This window comes from Staurois parvus, unplaced genomic scaffold (genome assembly GCF_062004578.1).
Source record: "Staurois parvus isolate SC_StPar_1 unplaced genomic scaffold, SC_StPar_1.0 ptg001045l, whole genome shotgun sequence".
In the NCBI taxonomy this organism is placed as follows: domain Eukaryota; kingdom Metazoa; phylum Chordata; class Amphibia; order Anura; family Ranidae; genus Staurois; species Staurois parvus.
In genome coordinates, this window is record NW_028318841.1 from 4,050,652 (window position 1) to 4,064,244 (window position 13,593).

The 13,593-nt window shown below is 40.7% G+C and overlaps 1 protein-coding gene across 1 annotated transcript in view; it reads right to left on the reverse strand.

Annotated features, from left to right (window-relative positions):
- Positions 1 to 13,593, reverse strand: part of WDR44 (WD repeat domain 44) — a 128,921-nt gene that overhangs the window by 39,990 nt on the left and 75,338 nt on the right. Inside the window, exon 8 of the mRNA XM_089657961.1 lies at positions 2,213 to 2,296. Within this exon, the coding sequence (XP_089514087.1) occupies positions 2,213 to 2,296 (84 nt within the window). The remainder of the gene's footprint in view (positions 1 to 2,212; positions 2,297 to 13,593) is intronic.

A 13,593-nucleotide genomic window follows, 5' to 3' on the forward strand; every position in this document is an offset into this window, starting at 1 on the left:
GGCTGAGAACGAGCAAAATGCTAAGATCTACAGAAACTACAGTTAAGTCAGATTATTTAATATTCATCTTTCCAAACAGACCACAAATCATAATGTAATCATTAAAAAGGAGAAGTTCACCTTTGGAACTCATTTTTAGGGTGGAACATGTAACATGTTCCTATAGCCACAGCTGCGCCCGCCGCCCTCCCTCCGACAGTTAGTATGGGGAGAAGTTTCCCCGTACTACGCATCAGATTTGAAAACAGCGTGGCCATGCCAGGCTCTGGACTTCTGTGAATAAATGAACTGCAAGTCCTGACAGCCTTAACGGCTCTCAGCTTGTAGCTTTCAAGTTCATTGAAGCTTTCTGTCAGAATATCTGCTTGCCTTACAGATGTACGAGCAAGCAGATATTCTGACAGGTTTGCAGGAGACCTGAATGGCATCAGCGATCTACTGATCGCTAGTGCAATGCTTTCCAGGATCCTTTGGACAAAAATAAATGCACATTTTTTTACATGCAAAAAAATGTGCATTTATTTTTTTTTTGTCCAAAAAGTGAACTTATCCTTTAAAGACTTCTATAGGAATCCAGTGATGAAGTGTCTATAGACGTCACATAGTGTCCTGATGCCAGCAGTTGTTTAGTTAATGAATTACGGTCTGAGTGCAGGCGATTCCAACTCACAGTGCTGCCTGCTGCTTTGCTTTCCCCGGAAGTAAACTGCGCCATTTTGGTGTGATCAAATGCTTTTAAGAGCAGAGAAGGGATCTGTCCAGCCTATTGCTGTCACAAGGGATGTTTAGATTTCTTGTGACTACAATAAAACTGCTCAAAAAAAAAAATAAACAAGAAAATTTCTTTAAACCGGTTTAGCTCCGCCCCATAGCTACTAATACTGCTACAGGGCGGCAGCTGTAAGCAAAATCACGTATATACACACACACACACGTGATTTTGCACCTCCGGGTAGGGGGTGACGACCGTCAATCACCGGGTTCCGGCCGTTGATTACTTGCTGGTGCCTGGTGATTGCCGAGGATCTCTGACGGGGGGGAAGAACTGTAAGTAAACAAAACAGTTCTCCCTGTCAGCTCCTGCACACTACTTTGTATGGTTGTGCACAGCACAGCCATGCAAAGCAGTGTGCTTACAGTGAAACACAACACACATTGTAAAACAGCACATAGTTAACCCCTTCATGCCCAGTGCCATTAGTGCAATGTCAGTGCTGTTTATTAGCACTGATCACTGTATTGGTGTCGCTGGGGATGTCAGACACTAAGTCAGCTCCACCCAGTGTCAGAATGCCTGCCGCAGTCCCAAAGTCCCGCTATAATTCGCTGATAGCCACCATTACTAGTAAAAAAAAAAAAAAAAAAAAAAAAAAAAAAAAAAAAAAAAAAAAGAAGCACATCATATATACCAATATTTGTAAACGCTATAACCTTAACGTAAACCAATTAATTTACACGTATTGGGATTTTTTTTTTTCTTTTTTTAGCAAGGACATGTAGCAGAATACAATTGTGGCCTAAATTAGAGGAAATTGGATTTTTTGAATTTTTTTTACTGGGCATGTTTAATAGCAAAAACTATGTCCAGTAAAAAAAATTTCTCTCTCAAAATTGTCAGGTTTTTTTATAGCGCACAAAAAAAAAAAAAAAAAAAAAAAAAAAAAAAAAAAAAAAAAAAAAGAAGGAGGAAGGATCTGTCTTGTTCCCTTTAGGTGGATTGAATCAGAGGGTAATTGGTGTAAATGGACAGCCGAGTCTGTTTACACCCGGCGGCCCATAAACCAGAACAGGCTCTGTGTGTTTCCCTTCCACAGAAACTGAGCGAACAAGGATGTGTCATCTGCCTGCGCTGCTTCGATCAGTAGGGGATCTGTGAGCAGGTCCCCCCCTGACCAAGACGGAGACAGCCAAGTCTGAAAGGGGGCTTAAAGGGGAGACAGTAATTATTGAAGTCCACCTGTCAAGAACATCAACATGTCCAAACAATACTGGCTATGTAAAGAGGTACGTGGTGTTGCCTGCCAGTATCTGATTATTTAGGTGCCAGAAAAGGCAGGTTTTATGTACCTTAGCAACATTCAGTAATATAATTGGTGTCATTTTGCATTTAGACAATTTTTATTTTCTGTAATATGAATGCAACTTTTGCTCTCTCTCAATAAAACGTATAGGAAAACAAAATAACCAAAATAGGCAATAAAAAATAAATTACGTTTTCTGCTTCAATTTTCCTCCGTCTGTATCCGTTTGATGAGGTTGCATCTTCTCTTCGTCATCGGATTGAGCAGCATCATTACTAGAGTAGATGGAAAAGGAAGGAGAACCCATCACATTGATATTGAGTGATCTTACAATTCACACCAGGCCATGTGACAAAAAGAAACAGGAACATTTCATTGCGAGCTGTTCCCATCAAAATGTATTTTAAAGCAACACCTACAAAATTAAAAAACTTTGACTGTTGGCTATATGCATGATTTTGTTCTATACTGGGACCATCTTCTTCAATATTGGCTGAAAGCTTAAAAGTGATATTAGATTTTTACTTTTTTTAAATAACAAACATGTTATACTTACCTGCTCTGCGCAATGGTTTTGCACGGTGCAGTCTTGATCCTCCTCTTTTCAGGTTCTCCTGGCTCCTTCCCCCTGCTGAGGGCCCCCGCAGCAAGCCTCTTGCTATGGGGACACTATTGTGTGCTAGCTCCTGAGCTGGCCTTGTCTATAAGACACACAGAGCACAGCTGGGCCCCACCCATCCTCACCGGTTGTCACTGACGGCAACAGGAGCCATTAGTGCAAGAGCAGGTGTCAATAGAAAGCCAACATCCCCCCAAACACAGTGCATTTTCCCACACAGGATCGCATGGTACGTATATACATGCGATCCAGGTTGCAGTGCATTTTAAAAAGTAGTGCATGCACTACTTTTAGTGCAGCATGGTGCGCTTTTAGCCCATTTCAAATGAATGGGCTGAAATTGTATCGCATAGAACCGCAAGTGAATCACACAGCACATTCCTGTGCGTTACATGCGCGAGCATGGAATGAACCTGACCCTACTGAGAATTTTACACATTTCAGTAATAAAGGACTAAGAAGAGCTAGTAAACAAAAATTTCAGACACCAACACAACCAATATACTGTACATATGCATTATCATGCTTTAAATACAATGATCAGTCATAACATTATGACCACTAAAAGGTAAAGTGAAAAACCTTGATTATATCATCAAAATGGCATCTGAAAGTGGGTGAGATATAATAGGCAGCAAGTGAACATGTTGTCCCTGAAGATGTGTTCAAAGCAAAAAATAAATAAATAAATGATTAAAAGAATAGTTTCATGTGCACAAGTGAAGTAGCCCAGTTGTTGCACCAAAGATCATACAAAAAGTCACTTCTAGCTTTGCTGCCCTCTAGGACTGGGGGTGTCCTTAACAACTAGGAACAAACAACAGAAAGAGAAGGCGCACCAGCCTAGTGCATTATCCAAGGATTATTCAATAAAAATCCACATAAAAAAAAAAAAAAAAATTGCTCATAAACATTAAAGAATACACACTCATCGAGCCACACTAACATGGCCAACTGGAACCATAACCGAAGCACAGGAAGGCCATGCCAGGGTCCCTAAAGGCCGACATGTTTCAAAGGCATATCCTTCTTCCTCAGAGCCCAACTTTAAAATGATCACACAACCAGCATTACAGCCTACATCACATCATAGCATAAACACACACACACACACACACACACACACACACACACACACACACACACACACACATACATAGATACATATATACATACACACATATATACATATATATACACAACCCTCCCCCCCCCCCAAAAAAAAACAAAAAAACAAAAAAACTTTTTTTTTTTTTTTTATTAAACAACACACATGCATACACACACACGCCAGTCTCTCTGCACCGGAAATGCGTTCCAGACAGCACTTCCTGTCCACGGCTCGCCGTCATATTGCTGGACTCAGCTACTAGGGGCTAAATGATGACTTGCATCTAATAGTATACACCTCAAGAAGTGGGGTCAAGGAAACCGCTCCCTCCCTAAGCCAGCGACTGAAGAGAAATTACAGCTGATAAGAATTAAATAAAAAAAAAAAAAAAAAAAAATTGGTGTAGAAAATTGCCAGCACATATCTTAGTGCAGTATCTAGATTGTAAATTAAAGTGCATATGTGTTTGCTCTGGATCCGTAAAGTCACTGGGACTCTGGTCCCTAAGTCGCCCCGAATTGCACTGTTGAATGAGCAAGTGGAGTACCTGCCTCGCTCCACAAGAAAGCTGATCTTTTTCATGTTTCTAGCGGCCAAGCTCACGATATGTAGCTCGCTCGTGGAAAACACCTCCGTTCTTTATGTCAATGTATAGACATAAGGTCTTCTGGATAAATGTTGAACTTAGTGTAATTACTGATACTGTCAAGCGGATTTGAGGCAGCATGGGAACATTGGGCAAAATATGTTCATGTGGATCTGCAATGCTTCCTCGCATGCTTTCAGATGGGAGCCATATTGCTCTCCCCCTCCAGGTTTCCACCCTCTTTCTTTCCCCCTCTTCATCTCCTGTTCTTCCTGAACTATACTAGTTTGTTACAAGGGACCAAGCCGGGCAAAATATATCGGGACTGAGGCCTAGTTGCCAGGACCAAAGCTAGCCCTGCAAAGTGCCCCTCCTCATGTAGGAGGTTCCCGACATGTTAACGTGTCTTTGATTTGGTTGTTCACATCAGTTTGCCATTGTTGCTGCTTATGAGTTATCTGTATGTCTACCAGGGCCCTGGTCCCACACAGCTGTATCTTTTATCTTTGTATCATATTCTGGCTCTCTACTTTCGTACTTTGCACAATAAAATAAGATTGAAAGTAAAGTGCATATGTCCTATACAAGAGAGTAAATATTCACAGAAGTAATAATTAAAAGGATATATATATATATATATATATATATATATATATATATATATATATATATATATATATATATATATATAAATAATATGGAGAAGATGAAGGTCTCATATGCAATATGCTCTCTCGTTTGAGCAGGGGGGTGTAAGGGATCCATGTCTCTCAAGGTATGTGGACAATAGATAAAAAAAAGAAATGCGATAAAATAAAAAAGTAAAATAAATACAAAAACATGCAAATATTTTGCAATAGTACAATACAGGTGCCAATTACATGTATACTCCAATAATATAAAAAGCAGTAATATTTATAATAAATGAAAAAAAAAAATGCTGCTGGAGGGTCTACTAGTGTCCCCCACCCTGACACACACAAAAATTGGGAAAGTGTAAGGATTTCAGCAACTTCCACAAGGGCAAAATTTTAATGGCTAGATGACTGGGTCAGAGCATCTCCAAAACTGCAGTTCTTGTGGGATGTTCCTAGTCTGCAGTGGTCAGGACCTATAAAAAGTGGTCCAAAGATGGAAAACTGGAAAACCAGCAACAAGGTCATGGGCAGTCAAAGTTTATTGATGGACATGGGGAGGGTTCATTGGCCGATGCAGTTGGATCCCACAGCAGAGCTACTCTAGCTCAAATTGCTGAAAACTTTAACACTGGTACCGATGGAAAGGTGTCATAAAACACAGAGCATCAGTTTGCAGCGTATAGGGCAGAGTAGACCAGTCAGGGTGTCTATGCTGACCACAGTCAAAACCACATACAATGGGCACGCAAGCATCAGAACTGAACAATAGAGCAATGGAAGAAGGTGGCTTGGTCTGCTGAAATCAAGAATGGTTTGAGAAAAATAACAATGCCTCCAAATTCTCCAGATCTCAATCCAATCAAGCATCCATGGGATGTGCGGGGGAAAAGAAAAATTGAATTTGAATTTGTCTTCCCTTTACGTTTCATGCACACTGCAGCTCAAAAACCTCTGATTTACAGGAGTTTAATTTTTTTTTTTAATGCCTCTAAATGCCCCTCTATGTTATCCTGTGTTCATGCACACATGGGCATTTTTACATGTGTTTAAAAAGGCAGGGGAAGTACGAGGCAGGAGAAAAAGAAAAAAAAGAAAAAAAATCACTTGAACATTCAGAAGAGCATTTTGGCAGAAAAAAAGCCAAAAAAAACACGCACCTATACACGCATTAAGGCATGCAATTTTGCCTGAGAACTAGGCACATTTAGCACTTAAGCATTAATTTCGATGGCTGGTCAATGAAATGAATGAACGCCCAAGTGCTTGACTTGCATAGACGAACTTGTAAAAACGCAGCTTAGGTTAGTTTTCGAAAACTGCTTTTCTCCTGATACTTGGTAATCCTGCCATTAACATACTTCTTGTTGGAGGGCTACAATTTCACTCACTGCATTGTATCTTTGTAGGAACAGAGTTGTCATCTTAGGCTGTTCTCTTCTAATTTGGACTACAGGCCACTTTCCCATCTCCATAACATTGGGGAAGATGGTTTGTAGTTCACATAGATGGACTGGTGGCATGGTTTAAAAATTCCATGCAGCAGAGGCACAGTAAAGTCAGCTTAGAAGTTCACCGAATTCTTGGTAGGATCTGTTTTTGGTAATTTATTGGTTAAAAGGAAATAAGAGAAGTTCTTGCCCAGGGTTTCCATACATTTTGATGGGACAGCTTGATTAAAACAGCACTTTGTGTTCTAGCTCTTCTCTAATATCTGCTAATGAGCCAGTTCAGATGTACCCATTTAGCTCAAAACTACAAAAGGTCAGCATGTGACACAAGCCTGTCCTTCGTGCATTACTATATTGCCTTCCGCTCCGCCTTGAAAATAGAAGCTGCAATGGGCAGAGTTGAAGCGGCTCCTAAACGGCACAGCAGCAGGTCCAGATGGGACAGGGGCTTGGCCTGAATCTGGACCATGGTCCGCCATTTAGTGATGCTTGAACTAAAGCATTGATATCTGGTTCGATGGATATAGTAGCAAATCTCAATGAATTCTTAAGGTGCTCATCAGATATTTTGGTTCTAGTTTTGCCCTTCATCCTTGAAAATAGTTTCTCACAATTATAGGTACTGCTGAAAACTGATGACATGAATAAGGGATGATTGTGAAGAATGGGAGATTTTTCTTTGGGAAGATAAACAAAAAAAAAAACAAAAAAAAACAAAACCCTTATAAAATCAGTAATCACCCCCGCATGTGTTCACTAAGTGTAAACGCATTTTTACAAACATGGTACAAAAGGTACTAAAAACAGATTTTTTTTTCATAATTTTGTGTTTTTAAAACAAAAGCTAAGTAGGATCAACACATAAATAATTCTTAATGAATAAATAGACTCTACACATATGCTTCTTTAGAACATTGTATTAGATTTGTGGTAACACAAAGGAAGCCTCTCAACAGATAACTTAATTACAAACTCCAGTGATATTAGTAGAAATGTAATTATGTCATATAAAGCACTAAAAAAAAAAAAAAAAAAAAAAAAAAAAAAGACAAATGAACATCATGGACAATCACATTTTGGGAACAGAACATGAGCCAGAAAGATTTGGCTGTTGAGGGAGAGGCTAATCAAGAGACGCCAGAATACAGTAAAGCTCTCAAACTTTTTGAACCATTTCTTCTGTGACATTGGTCTTTGCATGCAGAGGAATCTGTTTACTACTGTGGGAAGAATCAGTGCAGACCATATACAGTTATTCTTTGTACTAGCTACAATGTGCCCCAATACTGGTAATGTGTCTATGTAGTATGGGTCTATAAATTCTTTTTCATAGACAGTTGAACCGAAGTTCTCCAGCACCCGCTGAATTGGGACTTCCACAACAGCAAACTCAGACCCGAATGCTTTCCTCTAGCCAATAAGGGTAAACACAGTGGTGTCATTAGGGTTTTCTGAAAGTGTGCCAAAGTTGCAGCCTGTGGGACTTTTAGGTTGCACATTTCTTTCCTGCATTTTCTGAAAACACGCCCAAAGAAATGTATAGGACTGCAGCTATAACCATGGGTAAAATGCAGGAAAACCTCTATTACACAGCCCCTCCCACCTGACCCCTTTACTTTACACCGCCCCTCCCACCTGACCCCTTTACAGTACACCGCCCCTCCCACCTGACCCCTTTACGGTACACAGGCCCCCACCTGACCCCTTTACGGTACACAGGCCCCCACCTGACCCCTTTACGGTACACAGGCCCCCACCTGACCCCTTTACGGTACACAGGCCCCCACCTGACCCCTTTACGGTACACAGGCCCCCACCTGACCCCTTTACGGTACACAGGCCCCCACCTGACCCCTTTACGGTACACAGGCCCCCACCTGACCCCTTTACGATACACAGGCCCCCACCTGACCCCTTTACGGTACACAGGCCCCCACCTGACCCCTTTACGGTACACAGGCCCCCACCTGACCCCTTTACGGTACACAGCCCCCCATCTGACCCCTTTACGGTACACAGTACCCTTCATGATACAAATCTTCTTGCAGCTATTCCCCCTCCTTCACAATGCAAAATCTCATCAACTTTACCCATTCCTACCTTACAAAGCTCAGACACTCAGAGCAGGACACAGCAGCATTGAATAGAAGGCGGGAGCTGCTGCAGTTAATTTTTCATATTAACACCTAGCAACCAATCACCTGCTGGTTAACTTGTGAAGTTAACTCTGGCAGCTCCAGCCCTCTTTTCAGCGCTACTGTGTTTCTGCATGTGTTCTGCCTCCTACTCTCCGCTCTATGTTAGTGACAGCGAGCGGCGGAGGCAATCCGGCAGATGGCCCCGGGTGGTACCCCTCTGGCAGGTGTCCTCCGGGTGCAGTCCGGGTTTTTACACTATATAAAAATCACATTGTAACATTACTGTTCATAGGCATTTTAGGTAAGGGGTGAAGTAAACAATTCACTAGATATGTGATGTAATAGTTAATGAAAATAAAGTGTGAATGATGCTCAAACAAAAGATCAAAAGGCATATCAAAATAGTCACCAAATCACAATAAAAGTGAGGCTAGGTCACCAATATAAAAATGAAAGGCCAATTGTAGTTAGGGGTTTTAGTGGTTTCCTCCCTTCCTTCCCTCACGTCTATTAATTCGCACTTTGGGATGGAAGAGATCCAATCATTTTTGATCCTTGAACTGTAACAGAGCAAGATTACTTTCGCGGGGATAGAATTTGTCCTTTGTAACTTACCTGTACTTTTCATTTCTAGATGATTATTATATTAAAAATAGAAAAAAAAAATACTGAAGCTGAATCAATTTGGGTGCACAAATTAGTGATCTGTGGGTTAGCTTCCACTTCACGTGAGGTTTGGCAAACATAAGCGTAATATACAAAACAAAAAGACAACCATTCAATCCCTAGGCATTCCTCAGAATATCAGGGAGTCCAATCATGAGAGACTCGTTTTTTGGCATAGAAACCAATAAGGACACTTGGGACATCAAGTCACAAGAGGTTATGGAAGCACAAAAAAGTATTAGATTTAAATGCTCAATATTCCACCTTCCAATGGCTAATGAATCTCTCTCTCTCTCTCTCTCTCTCTCTCTCTCTCTCTCTCATATATTTTTTCATGTGACAAACACTGAAGAAATGACACTTTGCTACAATATACAGTAGTGAGTGTACAGCTTGTATAACAGTGTAAATTTGCTGTCCCCTCAAAATAACTCAACACACAGCTATTAATGTCTAAACCGCTGACAACAAAAGGGAGTACACCCCTAAGTGAAAATGTCCAAATTGGGCCCAAAAGTGTCAATTTGTGCGGCCACCATTATTTTCTAGCTCTGCCTTAACCCTCTTGGGCATGGAGTTCACTAGAGCTTCACAGGTTGCCACTAGAGTCCTCTTCCACTCCTCCATGATGACATCACAGAGCTGGTGGATGTTAGAGACCTTGCGCTCCTCCACCTTCCGTTTGAGGATGCCCCACAGATGCTCAATAGGGTTTAGGTCTGGAGACATGCTTGGTCAGCCCATCACCTTTAGCCTCAGCGTCTTTAGCAAGGCAGTGGTAATCTTAGAGGTGTTTGGGGTTGTTATGTTGGAATACTGCTCTGCGACCCAGTCTCCAAAGGGAGGGGATCATACTCTGGTTCAGTATGTCACAGTACATGTTGGAATTCATGGTGCCGTCAATGAACTGTAGCTCCCCAGTGCCGACAGCACTCATGCAGCCTCAGACCATGACACTCCCACCACCATGCTTGACTGTAGGCAAGACACACTTGTCTTTGTACTACTCACCTGGTTGCCACCACACACGCTTGACACCATCTGAACCAAATAAGTTTATCTTGGTCTCATCAGACCACAGGACATGGTTCCAGTAATCCAGTGTTTCTCAACTCCAATCCTCATGGACCAACAGGTCATGTTTTCAGGATTTCCCTCAGATGAAACAGCTGTGGTAATTACTAAGGCAGTGAAACTGATCAAATCACCTGTGCAAAATAATGGAAATCCTGAAAACATGACCTGTTGGGGGTCCATGAGGAATGGAGTTGAGAAACACTGCAGTAATCCATGTCCTTAGTCTGCTTGTTTTCAAACTGTTGGCAGGCTTTTTTGTGCATCATCTTTAGAAGAAGCTTCTTGTGGGACAACAGCCATGCAGACCAATTTGATGCAGTGTGCGGCATATGGTCTGAGCACTGACGGGCTAACCCCCCACCCCTTCAATTATGGCAGCACTCATATGTCTATTTTCCAAAGACAACCTCTGGATATGACACTGAGCACGTGCACTCAACTTCTTTGGTCGACCATGACAAGGCCTGTTCTGAATGGAACTTGTCCTGTTAAACCGCTGTATGGTCTTGGCTACCATGCTGCAGATCAGTTTCAGGGTCTTGGCAATTTTCTTATAGCCTAGGCCTTCTTTATGTAGAGCAACAATTTTTTTTCAAAACCTCAGAGTTTTGCCATGGAGGTGCCATGTTGAACTTCCAGTGACCAGTATGAGAGAGTGAAAGAGAACACCAAATTTAATGCACCTGCTCCACATTCACACCTGAGTCACATGACACCGGGAGGGAAAATAGCCAATTGGGCCCAATTTGGATATTTTCACTTAGGGGTGTACTCACTTTTGTTGCCAGCAGTTTAGACATTAATGCCTGTGTTATAACTTAAATAAAGGAATGCGCTAAAACCACAAACTATTCCTAATTTAGTGTAGAAACATTAGTGCAAAGGATATATATATCTATTCTCAATTAATATCAAAAAAGTGGAAATCTTTATTAAATTGTTGGATACTTTTATAAAAAAAAACTGGCTGCACCATGATTTTTTCTTTCATTCCCAAACATGACCTCGGTGGAGAGATATAAAAAGAGAGAGTGATATAATGCTCCTGGAACCGTTATATTGAGTGGTGGATACCCACCTTATGGATGATTGTGTAGCTATTGATCATCACACCTGAGAAGTTGATTTATTGCATCTGTTCCCAGAGCAAAAAGCATTTTTTGCTGATCTAGAGATTGATCAGCATGGAGCTCTGGTGAGTTACCCAACTTTACTTTGGTGGTGGATTTTGGCACAATTTCTTTGAGAGCACTTGAATTTGAAAAGGATTTGTTTGGACATTTGAAGAAATTCAAAATTGGACAATTTTTATATTCACCAATTTAATTATTTAAATTACTTATGCACTAAAACATTTTGCACATAATTTTTATATATTTTTATATTAATTGAGGATATATATATCCTTTGCACTAATGTTTCTACACTAAATTAGGAATAGTTTGTGGTTTTAGCGCATTCCTTTATTTAAGTTATAGCACTAAGAAATTGATTTGGTTTCTTTGAGGTGGAATTGCTGCTTTAAAGTATTAAGGGTGTGGCGCTTTTATTACACTAGTGATATTAATGCCTGTGTGTTGAGTTATTTTGAGGGCACAGCAAATTAACACTGTTACACAAGCTGTACACTCACTACTTCACATTGTAGCTAAGGGTAATTTCTTCAGTATTGTCACATGAAAAGATATAAAAGTATTTACAAAAATGTGAGTTGTGTACTCACTTCTATGAGATACTGTATATACACACACACACACACACACACACACACACACAGCCTTGAAAGAGTATTCATACCCCTTGAAATGTTCCATATTTTGCCATGTTACACGCAAAAATATAAACGTACTCTATTGGGATTTTATGTGATAGACTAACACAAAGTGGCACATAATTGTGAAGTAGAAGGAAAATTAAATGGTTTTCAATTTTTTTTTACAAATAAATATCTGAAAAGTGTGGCGTGCATTTGTACTCAGCCCCCTTTACTCTGATAGCCCTAATTAAAATCTAGTGAAACCAACTGGCTTCAGAAGTGACCTAATTAGTAAACAGAGTCCACCTGCAATTTAATCTCAGTATAAAACACAGCTGTTCTGTGAAGCCCTCAGAGGTTTGTTAGAGAACATTCGTGAACAAACAGCATCATGAAAACCAAGGAACACACCAGACAGGCCAGGGATAAAGTTGTGGAGACGTTCAAAGCTTGGGATATTTTTTTTACAACCTAACCCTGCTGTTAGGAATTCCCCCTTTCCTGGAATCCTTATATTCTTATTTCTATATTTTCTCTGTGCTGCGCAGCGTCTGGGTGTGGCACGGGCTCGGTCGCGATCGGGCAATCAACATAACCAACACACTCAAGTAGGATACAGGAAGATTGCAAAGTTTATTACGTACACAACAGTTTATAAAGGCAAAAACCACAAACCCAAATTATCCAATAGTAAGACAAACTTAAATTATCCAATAGTAAAGCGTACCTTTAACTTCTACCCAGATACTAGACAAGGTGCACCTTTACTTAAACTGTTAAAATGTTAAACCTCAGTCAGTACATCCTTCCATTTTTGGCTGTGTTCCCAGATCTCTTATCTGAACATCTATCTATGTTTGCTACGATATTTTGAAGACACCTGCAGTCTAGCGTTCTTCCTGTAACATTTTGCGGTTGTACTTGTTACATACATATACCATTTAAAGTTTTCCATATAAGCTCGAAAATAATGCTGGCATTTCTTATAACATTTACTTAAGACATAATAATTTCATCTACTTAAAGCATCACTCTAACTCTTATCACAATGCAAGCATAATGAATACAGAAACGGTATACCTGAATCAATAGCCCTAGCGCATATTTCCCCACACCTGCTTTAAACATCTCACGGAGTACTGTTCAATCCATTATCCGAAAATGGAACGAGTATGGCACAACTGCAAATCTATCAAGACATGGCTGTCCACCTAAACTGACAGGCCGGGCAAGGAGAGCATTCATCAGAGAAGCAGCCAACAGGCCCGTGGTGACTCTGGAGGAGCTTCAGAGATCCACAGCTCAGGTCGAATAATCTGTCCACAGGACAACTATTAGTAGTGCACTCCACAAATCTGGCCGTTATGGATGAGTGGCAAGAGGAAAGCCATTGTTGAAAGAAAGCCATAAGAAGTACAGTTTGCAAAAAGCCATGTGCAGGATGCAACAAACATGTGAAAGAAGGTGCTCTGGTCAGATGAGAACAAAATAACTTTTTGGCCTAAAACCAAAACGAACTGCACATTACCCTGA